The sequence below is a fragment of the Gracilinanus agilis genome, chromosome 2, assembly GCF_016433145.1.
Source record: "Gracilinanus agilis isolate LMUSP501 chromosome 2, AgileGrace, whole genome shotgun sequence".
NCBI classification, from domain to species: Eukaryota; Metazoa; Chordata; class Mammalia; order Didelphimorphia; family Didelphidae; genus Gracilinanus; species Gracilinanus agilis.
In genome coordinates this window covers 616,516,396-616,532,963 of record NC_058131.1, presented here as the reverse complement: position 1 = coordinate 616,532,963, position 16,568 = coordinate 616,516,396, and the positions used below count along the sequence as shown (strand labels likewise).

The 16,568-nt window shown below is 37.6% G+C and overlaps 1 protein-coding gene across 1 annotated transcript in view; it reads right to left on the bottom strand.

Moving 5' to 3' along the window:
- SORCS3 (sortilin related VPS10 domain containing receptor 3) overlaps positions 1-16,568 on the bottom strand; it is a 690,838-nt gene that overhangs the window by 14,610 nt on the left and 659,660 nt on the right. Inside the window, exons 20-21 of the mRNA XM_044660176.1 lie at positions 9,553-9,686; positions 2,042-2,165 (exon numbers count right to left, since the gene is read on the bottom strand). Of these exons, the coding sequence (XP_044516111.1) occupies positions 2,042-2,165; positions 9,553-9,686 (258 nt within the window). The remainder of the gene's footprint in view (positions 1-2,041; positions 2,166-9,552; positions 9,687-16,568) is intronic.

The window sequence follows — 16,568 nt, the reverse complement described above, 5'->3', positions numbered from 1 at the left end:
GGGGGGGGGGGGGGGGGGAAGAGGGAGAGAGGAAGACAGGAAAAGAGAGAGAGAGAGAGAGAGAGAGAGAGAGAGAGAGAGAGAGAGAGAGAGAGACAGACAGACAGACAGACAGAGACAGAGAGAGAGAGTGTGTTAGTTCAGTGACAGTGCTATATTGAAGTTTGTGCATCAGAAAGTAATGGAAATTTGCCTATCAGAAACATGGCTATTCACCTTCATATACCATCCCTGTTAATTCTGGTCTATAAACAGCTAGTTGACGCCGTGGATAGAGTGCCAGGTCTGGAGTAAGGAAGACCTGAGTTCAAATCTGATCTCTGACACTTACTAGTTATATAATTCACTTAACACTTTCCTCATTTGTAAAATGAGCTGGAGAAGAAAATTGCAAACAATTCCAATATCTTTGTCAAGAAAATCCCAAATGGAGTCATGAAGACACAACTGAAATGACTCAACAAAAAGAAATAAACATGTATTCACTGTAAAAGATCCATTTTCTGGAATATCCAAATTTTGAAAATAAACTTTTTATGTGAAGTCCCAGAACAGCAATATTCTTGCTGCAAAGGCAGATACCATAACAAAATTTGCAAGAAGCTTTAAATAATAGGGCCAGGCAGGGACAATTTTATCACTTTAGCACACTGTCCCCCTTCTCCTTGTACTTTTTGTCTGTCCTCCAACTAAATGTCATGGACACTTAAAAACCGGATTAATAAAAATCACTGGGTGTGTCTGGACCAACCAGATTGGACCACCACATGGATCCAGTGACTAGGACATATATGGTAAAACATGCACAGTTACTTAGAAATAGCAATCGCTCAGGTCAAGGAATTCTTAACTAGCTGAGGATAACTGGTTTCTTTTTCCTTTGGAAGAGTGACCCAGACAAAGATTTTTCCCTGTCGATGCAGACCAACAACTGTATTGCAACCTAGCCTTAGTGAATGCCTGGGAGGCACAAGGAAACTAACTCTTCACACAACAGTTTGTATCTCAACGGAAGGTATATATCTCTAGAGATACAATTTCACACTTCTCCTCAATAGCAACAGCGGCCCACATTTATTCAGCAACCGAAGATTTACAAAGTACTTTCCTAACAACACTCCATTAAGAAAGCTATTATGCATCACTGTGCAAATAAGGAAACTGAGGCTCAGTGGCTTTTATATTTTTTTTGCTTCAAGCAATGATGGTACCAGGAGTATTGGGGAGGGGCAAATTCACATTTATTAAAGGGAACACTAGAATTTGCTCTTGGTTCTCGAAACTTGTAACCATAATAAGGTTCACCCCAAGATGCACACAGGTTCAGAGTCTGTTTTGCATTTCCAAATTCATTGTTTTGAAAATGCTAAGTCACCAAATCACAGATCTAGAGATGGTGGGGACCTTTGAGGTCATCTTGTCTAACCTTCCTATTTTTGCCCAACATCATACACAAAATAAACGGCAGAGCCAGAATCTGAACCTAGGTCTTCTGATGCCAAATTCATTATTCTTTCCACTCTACCACAATGCCTTATTTCATAAAAGTTTCATCCTTGCAATGATGCTTTAAGCTCATTGATAGAACATGATTTCCCTTGTCTTTCTCTCTCTTCCTCACAGGGTGCTTCATACAAACAGTAGGTGTTCAATAAATGCTTATGAACTCCCTAACAGAACACAAATTCACCATCCCAATATTCTTGGCCGGGCATTTCCTTAACTCAGGAGGGCTTGCAGTGTGCAGTGACTATTCATCTGCCCATTCAATGGACCATATATAGTCATGGGGAAATTTGTATTTACTGACAATATATGGTCCAAACAAGAGTAGTGGAGCAGTCTTCTCTTATGGCCCTGCTCCCATTGCCACTTTGTCCTTGTTCATTGACAGAAGGACAAGAGCTGGATTTGCTCTTTTATTCATTCTTCAAAGAAAAAAAAATTCTTACTGCCTGCTGGGGGTTTGGAATGGGGAATGTGACCTCTCCTGAATGGCTAGGGACAAACAGGAGCTTCAGTGGTAGCACTTTGATTTTACCATGCACGGCAATATCTTTAGAGTCCTGGATGAGGGCGTTGCCTGCAGCCACCTGGACTGTTATGGTGTTCAGTCCCTCAGAAGTGAACATGAAGGAAATGCTGCTGTTCAAGGTGATCAGGGGCTGAAAGACATCAAAGCAACAACAAAACAAAAAACAAAACAAAAAAACAAACACTCATTCTCAGTTCCTGGAAGTCATTGGATTCTTCCCCTGATTAATTCAAGAATACTTTAATCAGCATCTTATTCACCTGCCTCTCCCATGCCCCTGTGGAGCCTTAATTCCTAATTAGTGAGATGAAATAAATTTAATTGGTATAACCTACTAGCAGCTGTGATTGAGGTAGTATAATGTAGGAGTAATAATAATAGTAATAATAATAGCATTTAAATAGCACTTGAATGTTTGTGAAGTACTTTTAAAAATAATTAACTCATTTTAATTTCACAACCACCCTGTGAGTAGGTCCTGCTATTATCCACATTTTTCAAATTGGGAAATTGAAGCAGACAAAGGTTAAGTGACTTGCCCAGGGTTACAGAGCTGGTAAGTGTGCTGTGAGATTTGAACTAAGGTCTTCCTGAAACTAAGATGAGCAAGCTGCCTAGAACAACTGACCTAAGATTATATTTTCCCTCCATCACTTAATCACTATGAAATTATTCAAGTTCTATGGAATTCAGAGTCATGTAATTCCCATGAGCCTTAATTTCCTTACATTTCAAATGGAGATATTTGCCTTACCTCAAGGTAGTGTTAGAAGGAAATGAGTTAATAGATGAAAAATAATTTTGCAACCATTACATACTGTTTGAAATAGTTCTTTAAGTAAGAAATAATCAAACGATTGATTTCTATTTCTTCTGGAATTTTAATTATCCCAAAAGAAGGAGGGATCTCTGGCCTCTCATGTGACATCTACCTGTGGCAAAGACTGGGGAGGCTTTTCGACATTGTCCCCCATCCCTCATTTTACAATAAAGATAGAACAATAGAATAGGATGTTCTTCCTAGAAATGAAGTTCTATCTACTACTTGATCACAGAAATCTGGAATGAGAGACGGAGGACCATCATAATCCAGCTCCTTCAAGCAGAATCCCTTCAGTTCAGTCTTCTAGCTGCCTCAGAAGAAAAATAATTCCTTCTCAATTTTTCCACTTACTGACTCCTTGGCTCTCACCAGAGAAGCAGAAAATTTCAGAGTGAAAAGGGACCTCAGAAGCCATAATACAAAAAATAGCTAGCATGTCTATAGTACTCTAAAATTTGCAAGCACTTTACACACATTATTATCAAATTAGAATCTCAAAGCAACACCATGAATCAGGACTACAGAGTTTTTATACCCATTTTAAATATGAGGTAACTGAGATGTTGGGAGCTAAAGTGATTTATATCCATGGTCACACAAAAGCTATACAAGGTGTGGGGGGGTGCGGGAGGTGAAGGGGAAAGTAGGAGCATGAATCATGTAACCATGTTAAAAACGAATATTAATAAATGTTTTTTAAAAAAAAGCTATACAAGGTCAGTTTTCTACCCAAAGTCCAGCATGCCCTTCAGGAGACTCTGATAAAACTTACTGCTCAAGGAAATCCAATGAGATCATGTTTTAAAACAGGAAAGGATAAATCTTGCAAACTCTTAACTAGGTGGCTTGATTCTCATGGCCAAGAAAATTCTAGAATTTACCATCAGAGCTATGTTACTAAAAAGAATGAAAATCACGAAAAGGAATAAGTTGATAGCAAAGGAAGAGTAAAGCTACAAGAAGCATAGTTCATTCCAGATTAAGCTCATTTGCTTTTTTTGATGAGTTTAATTGACTGGAAGATCAGAGGAATGATATGTGTGCATGTATGTATGCATGCATACATATATACATGCACACAAACATCAGGCACTTAATAAAACTTATTAAGTTATTCTTGGGGAAAAGATGGAGGAATATGGGCTCTCCACAGGGCAGTTAAGTGTTTTGGAATTTGTTGAATGGCCAAACTCAGGAGTTGGAGTTGATGTAATATCAAATTGACAGAAAGTCTCCAATGAAGTGCCTACAATGATCCATTCTTGGCCCTGTGCTACTTAACCATTCTTTTTACTTAGATAAAAGCACAGATGGAATGTTTATCAAGCTTAGAGTTGATACAAATCAGGGAAGAATAGTTAATACAAAGGTTGGCAGAGTCTGAATTCGAAAAGCTGTCGACCTATCTTGGGATATTACTACAGGCTGTATAAGGGTCTAAGGTGGTAGTCAAGAAAACTAACATCATATATATATATATACACATATATATGTATATATACATGTGTGTGTACATACACATATGCATGTGTATATATGTAGGGTTCTCACCTTGATACATTTTACACATACACACAAATTTTATATATAGATATAATTATTTATATATACATATATACATATACATGTAACTGTGTATGTGTATATATATATGTATATATATACATATATATATACATTAAAAAAATAGAAAATGTATGAAGGTGAGAGTCTTTCCTTACTTGGCTCTGATGAGACCATTTTTAGATGAGTAGCTTCAGGAATTATATGGATAAACTGGAGAATTTCCAGAGGAGAGCATCCAAGATAGTTTTATGTTTTGCCTACAGATAAAAAGACTTAAGAGGTTAGGGAGCGGAGGGAGGAGATATGATAACTAGGTTCAAACATAAAGGACCATCTTTTAGAAGATGGACTAGATTTGTTCTGCTTTGTGCCAGAGAGAAAAAGTAGGTAGAAGTTGCACAGGATCAAACTTAAGATTGAATTAAGGAACATAGGATGATAGATTGAGAGTTAGAAGTCCCCTTAGAGGCCATCTAGTCTAATCTTCTCATTTTATAAATGAGGAACACTGGCCAAGGCACCTGCACAGAAGTATTAAGTGTCTGAGGCAGAATTTGAACCCAGGTTTTCTGCAATGCAAGACCCAAATTCTCTATCTATTCCCCCATGTTGCCTCTGCAAAATATTCCTAAAATTTGAGCTAAAGAAAAAGTGGAAGAGTTTGACTTATGGGCTAGTAGATGCTCTCCCATGCTGGAATCTATAAGCAAAGAAAGTCAGTGAATAAAATTTATAGAGGTCCCTTCAATCTGTGGAATTCTGTGATTCTGTGAATTAAATTTGCTCAAGGTCACATGTAGCAGAGACTGAAATTCTAAACCCAGACTTTGGACTGCCTACCTCGTATTCTTTCCACTTCATCACTGATTTTTTCTACTCTAAGATTTCTTAACAGCCAGTGCTCCTGCCATTCCAGAAGTTGCATCAGTGCAGAGGTCAGAGGTAAAATTCATTTTCTTTAGATGTGGGCAAGTTCTGCCCATATAGAATTGTGGTTTCCTATGACCCTCTACTATCCTGAGAGATTCAGGGCCCTGAGAATGGGCTATAAAAATTAGATGGGACTCTCTCTCTGAAGGTCAGCCAGCCCAAACTCGGCACCGGGCCACATCAAACAAGTCTAGGCATGGTGCTTACAATGGTCTTGGGCCATAGGCTTCCCAGGCTTAGGTAATAGAGGTGGCTAATTTCATTTTTCCAAACTGCTTTTGTTTTTCATCAGCTGTTATGGCATCATGGCTGGTTTCACTATCATCAGAAAGCTGGAACTCTCAACTGGCTCCTTGAGTTTTCAACCAGCCACTGATGTCTGGAACCACATGTTAAATTAAATCAAGTCTTTTAAGGTTCATTTGCTCGAATCTATTAGACAAGCAGACACATTTACTAAGCTGGACCTCTTTTAATCCCAGCAAATTGGCCTTTCAGAACATTCCAAATCCAATGGACAAGCAATTGAGTCCTTTGAATCTGGCTTCTAGACAGACAGGAGGGTGGAGCTGAAGCCATACCCTTTAAAATAATTCCTGGTTTGCAGTCCAGCCATGTGTGTGCCCCATCTATCCCCTACTGAGAACTCCTTGTGGGAGACAGGTAACAACAAGTCATCTACTGAGCTGAGTGACAATTTACTTATGAGATTTCCACTTGACTAATGGGAATAGTGAGCTGTGAGGGAATTTTTTTTTCAGTTAACTACATCAAGTTGCCCCATTATAACAAGCAATATGCTCTGTGTTTATTTTAAAGCACAAAATATGTAGCTATTGTGTATTACCTAGGCTTTAAAAATAAGACCTTATTGCAAACAGATGCTCCTGAATGATCAGGCCATACTAGTGCGTCACTTCCCCACTTCAAAACTTTCAATGGCTCCCCATTATTTATATAATAAAGTTCCAAGTCTTGTCCAGGTTGGAGCACCCAGAGAAAATACAGCGAACAGGACAGAAATTTCCAGCATTGAAAACCAGAGAATTATTAGGACAATATGGTATAAAATGCTAATTGTGAAGTATAACCTCACAGGATCACAAAACTAGAGCTGGAAAAGAGGCTGTCTAGATGAACCCCCTCATTTTCCAGAAGAGGAGAGTTCAAGTAACTTTCTCAAAATCACCCAGGTACTGTTAGAGATGGGATTTGAACTCATGTCCTCTGACTCCAGAGACAATACTCTTTCCATTGTACCACCCTGACTCTGGGGAGGAGTTAGAGAAAGGAAAGATAAATAAAATGGAAGAATTGGACTAGATATTTTCAAAAGTCTTTCCTAGTTGTTGTTGTTTTTTTTTTTTTTTTAACAATCTATGCCCCGGGGAATAAGATCTAGGAAATGACAGGGCAGTCACCCAAGATCTTCCTTAGTGATGTTGCCCAGTGAACATAGAGTACAACCATTTCCTGATTTTTTTCTAAAATATAAGGGAATCTGGAATTTGGGGGGCATGATAAATTTATTCCTATATTCATAGTTGGGGAAATTCAGACTAAAGTCAAGTATTCTGGTTAGAATCTAGCCTCTTTGCATATGCAACTTAAAACATAAATCACTTCTATATTAGCCCCAACAATAGCTCATTTGTTCCCTTTTGAAAGACCTAAGGAAGAAGAAACCCTGCAACTTCCCTAGAAAGTTTATTCCACTTTTATACAACTAAGCATTGGGAAATACTGTCCCCTCTTAAATCAAATCTACTTACCTTGAAAGTCTAAACAGTTGTCCAAATTCTGCCCTGTGGGTTTTAAATCCTTTTCCCTATCATGAGCCATCAAATACTTTTCACCTGACCTGCAGTCCACCCTTGAGTATTCTCATCTTGAGACTAAATAGCTCTTGAAAAGTTGTCTTATACATGGTCTTGTCAGCAACTCGTCCCAGTTACTTTCCTCAATACTCACTCCAGTTTGTCAATATAACACTTAAATTATAAAGCTGAAGATTGAGGGCACACTCCAGGTGTTGTCTGACTAGAACAGCCCCCAATAAGACAAACACCTACATTCTCTGGACACTCGACTTCTATTGAGGAAAGTCTATGATCTTATGACAAGGAAAATTGCATAGTGGTTAGAGAGCTGGCCTCAGAGTCAGAAAGCCCTTTTGTAGGGTAATCTTGGGTAAGACAATTAGCGTCTCAATATCTTGAACAATTCTCCAAGCCTGTTCATTGCAAAACAGGTGTAAATCTTCTTTGGTAGAAGAAATCCCTTCTTTGGGGAGTCCCTAAGTCAATGAAATCACAGGTCTGATTAAGAGAAAAAACCTCATTCCTTTTCTCATCTACCACATTACACTGCTGTCTCCTTGTCAGATCAAATAAAAAGTCCAGGGTCCTTTGCTATGTCACCCCTTGCCCCACCAATAATGATACCTTATATATGTATATAGAGTTACAGACTTTGTCATTTAATTCTAATAATGATTTCTTTAGAGATGAAAAATTGAGGCTGAAAAAGTTTAACTGACCTGTCTACAGTCAGTGGTGGAACTGGGACTAGTGTTCAGATCCTTTCAACCCAGCCCCAGAAATCTTTGCATCTTGCTTTGCTGGCTTGAAGTTTCTGGGGCCCAAGTTCCAAAGATGTTGTTTACCTTCAGTGAACCACTGGGGATATGGCTCCCAGGAGATGACAGAGTGAAACAAAGAGTTTCTAACAACCAACAGCCATAGAACCTGAACATTATCTTCCATGTGTTGTATATTCAAAAAATATGTATGAAATTAAATAATCAGCATTATTGGAAGGAATTCCAGGGATAGGGAGCCTCTATTATATACCCTCAGCAGGTCTTTGTCAAGATAAAATTAGGAATAAAGTCAATCAGGCAATAAAAATTTACCAAACTCTTGCTATGTGACGAGCCCTTTTTAGCCACTTTTGTCTCTCCCAGGAAGAGCTTCTTTCTCTCCTTCATATTTGATATCTGATGCCCTATATCTGATTCCCTATAGAACAATTGTTTAACATTCCCAAATTTTACAAGTCATTCAGTGCAATCAATAAAGAGCATGAAGCTGAGTCTGACATAAGCTCACTGGATTTAACAAGTCATTTCCCTTCTCAGGACTTTGGTTGCTTCCTCATGGACAAAATTAATATCAGAGGACATATCTCAGAGGGTTGTTGTCAGTATTGGTGTCTAATTATTGTTATTAAATAGCTCATTTTGCATAGATAAATATTTTATGTACATAGTCTTATTTGATCCTCTCTAAATCCTTATGAGATAGATGCTACTGTTAGCAAAATTTAATAGTTGAGTAAACTGAGGCTGAGAAAGAAGGAGAATGGAGAGGAGAGGAGATATAAACCTCCTTCTAATTTTTCTTCTCCCTATCTCAGGCTTCTAGAAAAGAAATAAAGCATAGTTCTAATGGTTAACCTTGGGGGAATCAGAAAATACCACTTCCATGGGTAAATTATACCTTGTCAACACTAAGAATCATTAACCTTCATATCTGGAGGGTACCAAACACATCATGTAGTCCAATTTCCACATTTTAAAGCTGTGGAACTGTGGCCCAGGGAGGTAGTATACTCACCCAAGGTCATATATAACTATTAACCTCATTGGAACACAAGATTTAGAGTCTGGAGAGACCTTAATGATCATTGAGCCCAACGACTTCATTTTACAGTTGAAGAAATTTGGGTCCAGAGAAGAGAACTGATTTTTTTCCCAAGGTCACCTGGGTTGTAAGTGGCAGATTTGAGATCCAAACCCACTTCTTCTGACTCTAATGTATTGCTATTTCTGCTCTACAATGTATGTCAGAGTCAAGGAAGAGAAATCAGATCAGCCCGTAGTCTCCTAATCCTGAGTTCTTTTTATTACATCATGCCATCTTTCATTGTATATTCCACCATTTTTTAAGTGTGCAGTACTTATTTATACATGTGTGCTTTTTAGGATACACATTTTAGACTAATCATCACAAGGGCCAGAGTCCCATCACACTAATAGTAACCTAGGAAAATATAATGACAATGTCATGAAGAGAGAAAAGAATCAAACCCTCAAATTTGCTAAGTCACAGTCACACTCCCGTGTTAGTAACAAGATGATTCTAAGTCCACACCTCAACATTAGCTGATATCAGAGACCCTTAGAACATGCTCAAACCTTAGTACTGTTGCCGAACCACCAGAAATAGGTGAGGGTCCCCAACTGGCTGGGCCATACAACTGCAGTGACGTTGACCTCTTTATTCTTGATGGCTACAAAAGGAACGCTGAGATGGACATGTTCCACAGGACCTAGAAGAATGGGAAGAAAACAATTTAAGAGCTTCTCTTCCTTCAATGAGCTATCTAATTGCACCTGTTTACTCTCTTTGCTCCCCTACCCTCAAGGTTTAGAAGCAGAGCATAGCCACCATTCCAGACATGCTCAAATAGAGAGTGCACTCCCAGCAAGCAGAAGAAATGTGGATGAAGAGAACTCTGACTCAATAGAGAATGAGTTGACAATTTTATTCATGTACCTATTTATATTATTTTGGCTTGAAATAATCTATGAAGGGTTGTGGACTTTAAATAAAACCATCCTGGGTGATCACTTGCACATTCTAGCTTATCCTTTATTGAAACTTTCAGCTCAAGGACAAAATGAGCTTGCTAGACACTCAAACCAATAAACAAAGGGAGAAGTAGCCATCACTTCTGTCTCTACTGATTTGTGGGCACTGTGATTTGGGTCAATGAATTGTATGGGAGAGAGGGCTCTCTCATTATCATCCTCCTCCAAGTCATTATCATCCTTCCTTCACTGGCCTCTTGTCCACTGTCCTCTGCAGGACCCACATTGGTGGGTGGGACTTTGTTAGAAAGAAAAGGGATCTTTCAATCAGGAACCGAAACACCAGCAGAGTTCCCAGGTTTGGATTAAACCACCCACCAGTAGGGTAACCAGCTATCCCGTACTGCACTCATAAAGCAGGTGTGAGCAGCAGCACATTTAAGGCAGCAAGTAATCAGAATGCCAGGAACACATCTAGTGCATACCAATGGAGAATTTTAATTTAGAGCATTTGGGAAATAAAATGAGGACAGGAAGATGCAGGTGGGAAAATGCAAATGTTTTAGCTTTACATTTAGTTGGGTGGATGTTCCCCAATCTTGTTTTATTTTTATGCTGAATTAAATTAAAATGCTTAATGCTTCTGTTCAAGAGGTATTAGGTAGATTCTCCAAGGCTTTGCAATTGCAGAGATTGATTTTATTGAAATGGGCTGAGGAGGGGGTGAGGAAGAGTTCCCATAATGATAGCATCCTAGTGCACACATCCCAGAGTTGGTTAACACATCTGCTTGTGTGGCAGCTGATCTGTTTCAAAGAGGGACATTCTCTTTCATCTCTAAAGTAAGGACCATATTCTCATATCATGGATTATGGAGCATCGTGTTAGGGACTTCCAGGGGTTTTCAGACCATATCATCTTCCTTGTTTGCATTCATAGTCATATTTCAAGCATTTAGTTTAGAGAATGAACTGGATTATAAACCATGAGTCCCAGTTCTTGTCCTAGATATGGCCCAGACTTAATTGCAACACATTGGGCAAATGGCTTAATCTCTCCAGATCTCAGTTTTCCCATGTTTAAAATAAAGCTCTAATAACAACTTGCCTTTCTTTCCTCATAGTGATATTAACATTACTATCATTATTGCTGATCCAGATGGGGAAGAACTCCCCCAAAAGGCAATGGGGCATTATTTTTAAGAGCTCAAAAGATAATCTGAATCCTTTTCAGCTTTTTATCTGAGAAGAGGTAAATAAGCATGACCTGAGACCCTAGAAATTTCCGTTCTAGGCAATCTGTTCAATCTTCATTAAGTTTGCCCAACTTTGTCCTAAGAAGGTTTCTCTGCATAGGAGGCACTTCGCTAACTTCCTATCTAGGACAAAAGCCATTGGTCTTCTAGGGGACTGACCAGTATTGATCAGCATAACTCAATCTTCTGGAATGAGGGTATGACTCCATATAGGTGAAAAACTTCAAGAAATGGGCATGAACAAGGTCCCTTTCAGCATAGGGAAGAATGCAAGCTTGCCTTAAAGGTAGAGATGAGCTATGAAGTATGTGAAAGGAAAGGGGGCAAGAAGAAGCTCAGGTGAAAACGAAAAAGGCAATATCCTGAAAACTCTCACCATCAAATAGTGATCCCTCTGATAAAATCCAATAATCCATGAGAAATTGGTTATTATGGGAAGCTAACAACTACTTTTGTTAGCTAATGGCCCAAGGTGAGGCCAAGAGCAGTTATCGCTCTAATAACTGGCTGTTAAAAGCAGCCATGATTGATTTTGAGGGAATTATGAGCATGATAAAATTTTCAAGGAACATTTCCTCCTTCTTGCACATAGCCTGCAGCATAAACCAGCTTCACTTTTGACTGGCTATTGCCACTGAGAAACTTCTGACCAGTCTCTTCACAAGCAAGGACCACGCCCAAAGGAACTGTGCATGCCAGTGGCAAGGTTTTTTGGGGTGAAAAAAATACAAATATATATATATGTATGTAAATTTGTACTTTTTTCACACATATATTTTTTCACTTTATATATATATAGTATGTGTGTATGTGTCTATATTTATAAACACACATACCACTACATACATATAAACACATATATAAATATGATATAAAATGTACTGTCGTTCAGTCCTTTTTCAGTTGCGTCCAATTCTTTGTACCCCCTTTTTGGGATTTCCTTGGTATAGACACTAGAAAAGTTTGTTATTTCCTTCTCTAGATCATTTTACAGATGAGGAAACTGAGGCAAACAGGGTTAAATGACTTGCCCAGAATCATCTGCCCAGTAAGTATCTTGGGCCAGATTTTAACTCAAGAAGATGAGTCTTCCTGAATATAGACACATAGACGCACAAATGTATACACATGCATCTCTATATATCTGTGTGTATATATGTATCATATATGTATATATACATGGATATATCTGAATATGTAGTGTGTGTATTTAATGAGACACAGTAAGCAGCTGGCTGATTCTAGCAAGTTAGAATTTGAGTTTAATGTCAAATCTTATACTAATTAGCTGTGTGACCCAATCAAATCGTTTAACCTCTTCTCAGACACTGTATTTGGAAGCGCAGGACTTGGATTTGAATCTAGAGTCTGCTCTCTACTGTGTGAACTAAAGCAAATCTTTCAGTCTCAGTTTCTTTATATTATTAGAGAATTTCACTGTATGATCTCTGAAGCCACTTTTAGCTTTAGCATGTTATGATGCTATCCAATCTTTATGTGTTTACATATACACACAACATACAAATACATGGGGGAGCAGCTAGGTGGCACAAAGGGGAAAGCACTGGGCTTGCAGGCAGGAGATTATTATTTTTGAATTTAAATCCAGCCTTAGATACTACTTACTAGCTGTGTGATTCTGGGCAAGTCACTTAACCCTGTCAGTTTCCTCATCTGTAAAATGGCAAACCACTATAGTATCATTGCCAAGAAAACTCCAAATGGAGTCATAAAGAATTGGACATGGGTGAAAAGGACTAAATAACACCACATGCACACACATGATATAATTTTTTATTGAACAAAAATGATTTCTTAACTTAGTCCCTTATGTCAAAAAACATTCCCTTTTAAATTATAACAATAATAATAATAATACCTAAAATTTTATATAGTATGTTAAGATTTGTAATGATTTAGAAACATTTTCTCATTTGGTTCTCACAATCACCTTAAAATAGGTAGAAAAGCTATTATTATTATTACTGCTACCATTTTATAGATGGGGAAACTAGGGCTCAGATAAATTAGGTGACTTGCTAGTAAGCTAATAAGATGAGATGTGAACCTAGGTTTCCCTTATCTCCATGTCAAATACCTTGCTGCCTCTAGTGGAAAGAAAATACCCCTGTATCTAAAAAGGAATTTACAAATTTCCTTGGCATTCGTTGCAACAGGATTTTGTCTCAAAACAAATTTGGCTATAAGAATCAAGCTTTTAATTTTAAGAGTTATATCCTTTTTAAAAACTAAGGATGCCTCCTAAAAAGCCTCTTTCCTACTCTCACAAAATAATGATTTGTTTTGCTTTATATTGTCTTTAGTCATTATGGTTGGAAAATGGGCTTGACTTTTCAAAAGAGAATATTTAGAGCAGTTGCCTGAGTGTACATATGGGGACTTGCGTGCACATATGCATATTAGTGGAGCTGTGTGTGTATTTGTCAGACAAGATGAATACTGGGCAACATGTCTTTTCTTTTTTCTTACTTTTATTTTTACAGTAATGTTTTATTTTTCCCAGACAATGTCTTTTCAAAGCTTCCATATGAAGCATCATAAAACTTTGCCTAATTTCTCAAAACCTACATTAATTTATGCTCTCATGTACCCCTACCATCCGTTCTGATCAGAAAAGGTACTCCTGAATTTTGGGGTAGAATTTAGCTTTAGAGTCAAAATAGATAAGGAGAAGAAGGGTTACTCGGAAGCAAACCAATTAAATTCAGTTAACAGTCTACCTCTCTGAAATTCTACTCTCTTGAGGTCTCCTTTCTCTGAGGTTCAACTTAATGCCGAGGAGAAAGGTTGGTAAACATTCAAAATAGATCTCTAAAACTCTACCTAGTAAAAGGAATATCCCATCATTAGATTTTCCTTGTAGCCCTTTTTCAGAGGTTACAGGATTATTGATGCTTATTTTGCCTATAGTTCTAACAAGTCCATTTTGCATTGCCTTACCCAATCTGCATTAGAAGCAAGAAGAAAATGAATAGGGAGAAAGGAAAAGATGAAAGGGTGTCCCTAGAAAGCACATTGATAGAAATGTGATTGAAATTGGAGGAAATGTTTATTTATTCACTTATTTACATACACACACACACACACACACACACACACACACACACACACACAATTTCCCAAAAGTTTATGTGCTGGGGGCAGCTGGGTAGCTCAGTGGATTGAGAGCTAGGCCTAGAGACGGGAGGTCCTGGGTTCAAATTTGGCCTCAGTCACTTCCCAGCTGTGTGACCCTGGGCAAGTCACTTGACCCCCATTGCCTACCCTTAACACTCTTCTGCCTTGGAGTCAATACACAGTATTGACTCCAAGACAGAAGGTAAAGGTTTAAAAAAAAAAAAAGATTATGTGCTGCTTTAAGCTAATATCAGAAGTATAAATGCTACAAACTCACAAAAAATATTTGGGAGTTTAGTTATTAAAAATTTGAAGTATTAATATATTTCTTATTAAAAATCATTGTAACCATCACCTATGTCATACATTGTGCTATCCAACTGTAAAGAATTTCACCAGCTACTGGTCAGATGAATGGTTTTATGTGCTATCTTATCTTTCAGATCATCTAAAGAATGAGGTTCTGATGCACATGCAACAGTTTTAATGTGACCCCTTGAGAAAAAAAATCTAAAAACAGAGCACATGACCAAGATGCCAAGGCAAGAGGACTTCTCGACCAATCAATCAGTCTGAGAGAATGTCATCCAGGAATTGTCACACACACACACCATGCATAAAGTCTCATCTTGCTAAAATTAAAAGTTATTATTCAAAAGTCACAAAACGATGTTAATGGAATTAAGGAATTAATTTTTTTATCCTCTAAAACTCTTACCTTCCATCTTAGAATCAGATCTGTGTATTGCTTCCAAGGCAGAAGACCCCCAGGAGCTAGGCAATGGGTGTTAGGTGACTTGCCCAGAGTCACACAACTAGGAAGTGTCTCCAGCCACATTTCAAACTAAGCCACCTAGATGCCCCTAGTAATTAAACTGTTAACTGATTTTTGGTAAATTTGTAGCATATATACTTCTGAAATTATTAAATCATAAAAATATGAAGGTTTTGGGGGCACCATATATATGTATGCATATATGTGCATTTTAGACCCACATAAATACATATCTATAAAATATGCCTCTATAAGACACATATGTCTATATATACATCTCTCTGTGTATATATATATATATACACCTATGTAGGTATATATCTACTTACATACATACACACACTGTGTGTGTGTATGTGTGTATATATATATATATATCAGCACTCTATCTACTACATAATCTAGGACAAGTATTATCATCTCCATTTTTTTCAGATGAGGAAACTGAGGCTCTAGGAGATTAAATGACTCCTCACATGGCTAATTAACGTCAGAGTCAGGATTCTAACCTAGGACCTTCCAAACTCCATGGTCAGTACCATTTTCTGCTTAGCTTATAGCATGCTGTTTTCATATATACGTGTATATGCAACACACACATATATGCAATTGTATATAGACATATACACACTATATTATATATGCATGTAATATGTGTATTTAAATTCATATATACAATATATGTATATATACATACACATACAGGTATGCAATATATGTATAATTATATATACATATATATTCATATATAAAGTATAATATATATAAATAAAAGTGTACATAATTATATGTACATATAATTATATATAAAAGTATAAATCTATAAATAAAAGTATATAAATATATTTATATAATTATACATATATTGTATATCTGTATCTAATATAGTGTGTGTGTCACACACAGAAACAGTAAAAAAAAGAGAGAAAAGAAAAAAAAGGTTCAGAAGTCTGGAGCCATTAATTTCAGGGGTAAACAGTCTTCTCATGCCCATCATCAGGCTCTGAGGACATCATTGAAAAGCAGAAACCAACAGTCTAATGATGCCCCTGGAGTAACCAAGAAAAGGTTAAATCCCATCCACTGTTCTCCATGTAACAGTTCAGGAAAGGGCAAGAAATATTTTCGAATCAATGGTTAAATTTCCAAAAGACAGTTTCATGTGTATAAACTACAGAAATCAGAAAAAGCTGGCTTCCTAGAATGACCTTCTCCAAAGGGTTTTGGAGAGTCACAGCGTTACTCTATTACTTTCTTATCCTAACACAATGTGAAGGAAATGGGAAAGTAATGATCAGTTCAGAAGCCGGATATTTGTGAAACTCAGATATGATTTATTCCCCATCGGAGGACTAGTATTCAGCCAAGTTCACACCTTACCTGTGGCTGCCAAGCTCAGCCCTGCCCATCCCCCTGCTCCCCCATGCTTGGAACTCTAGGCAAGGGATATAT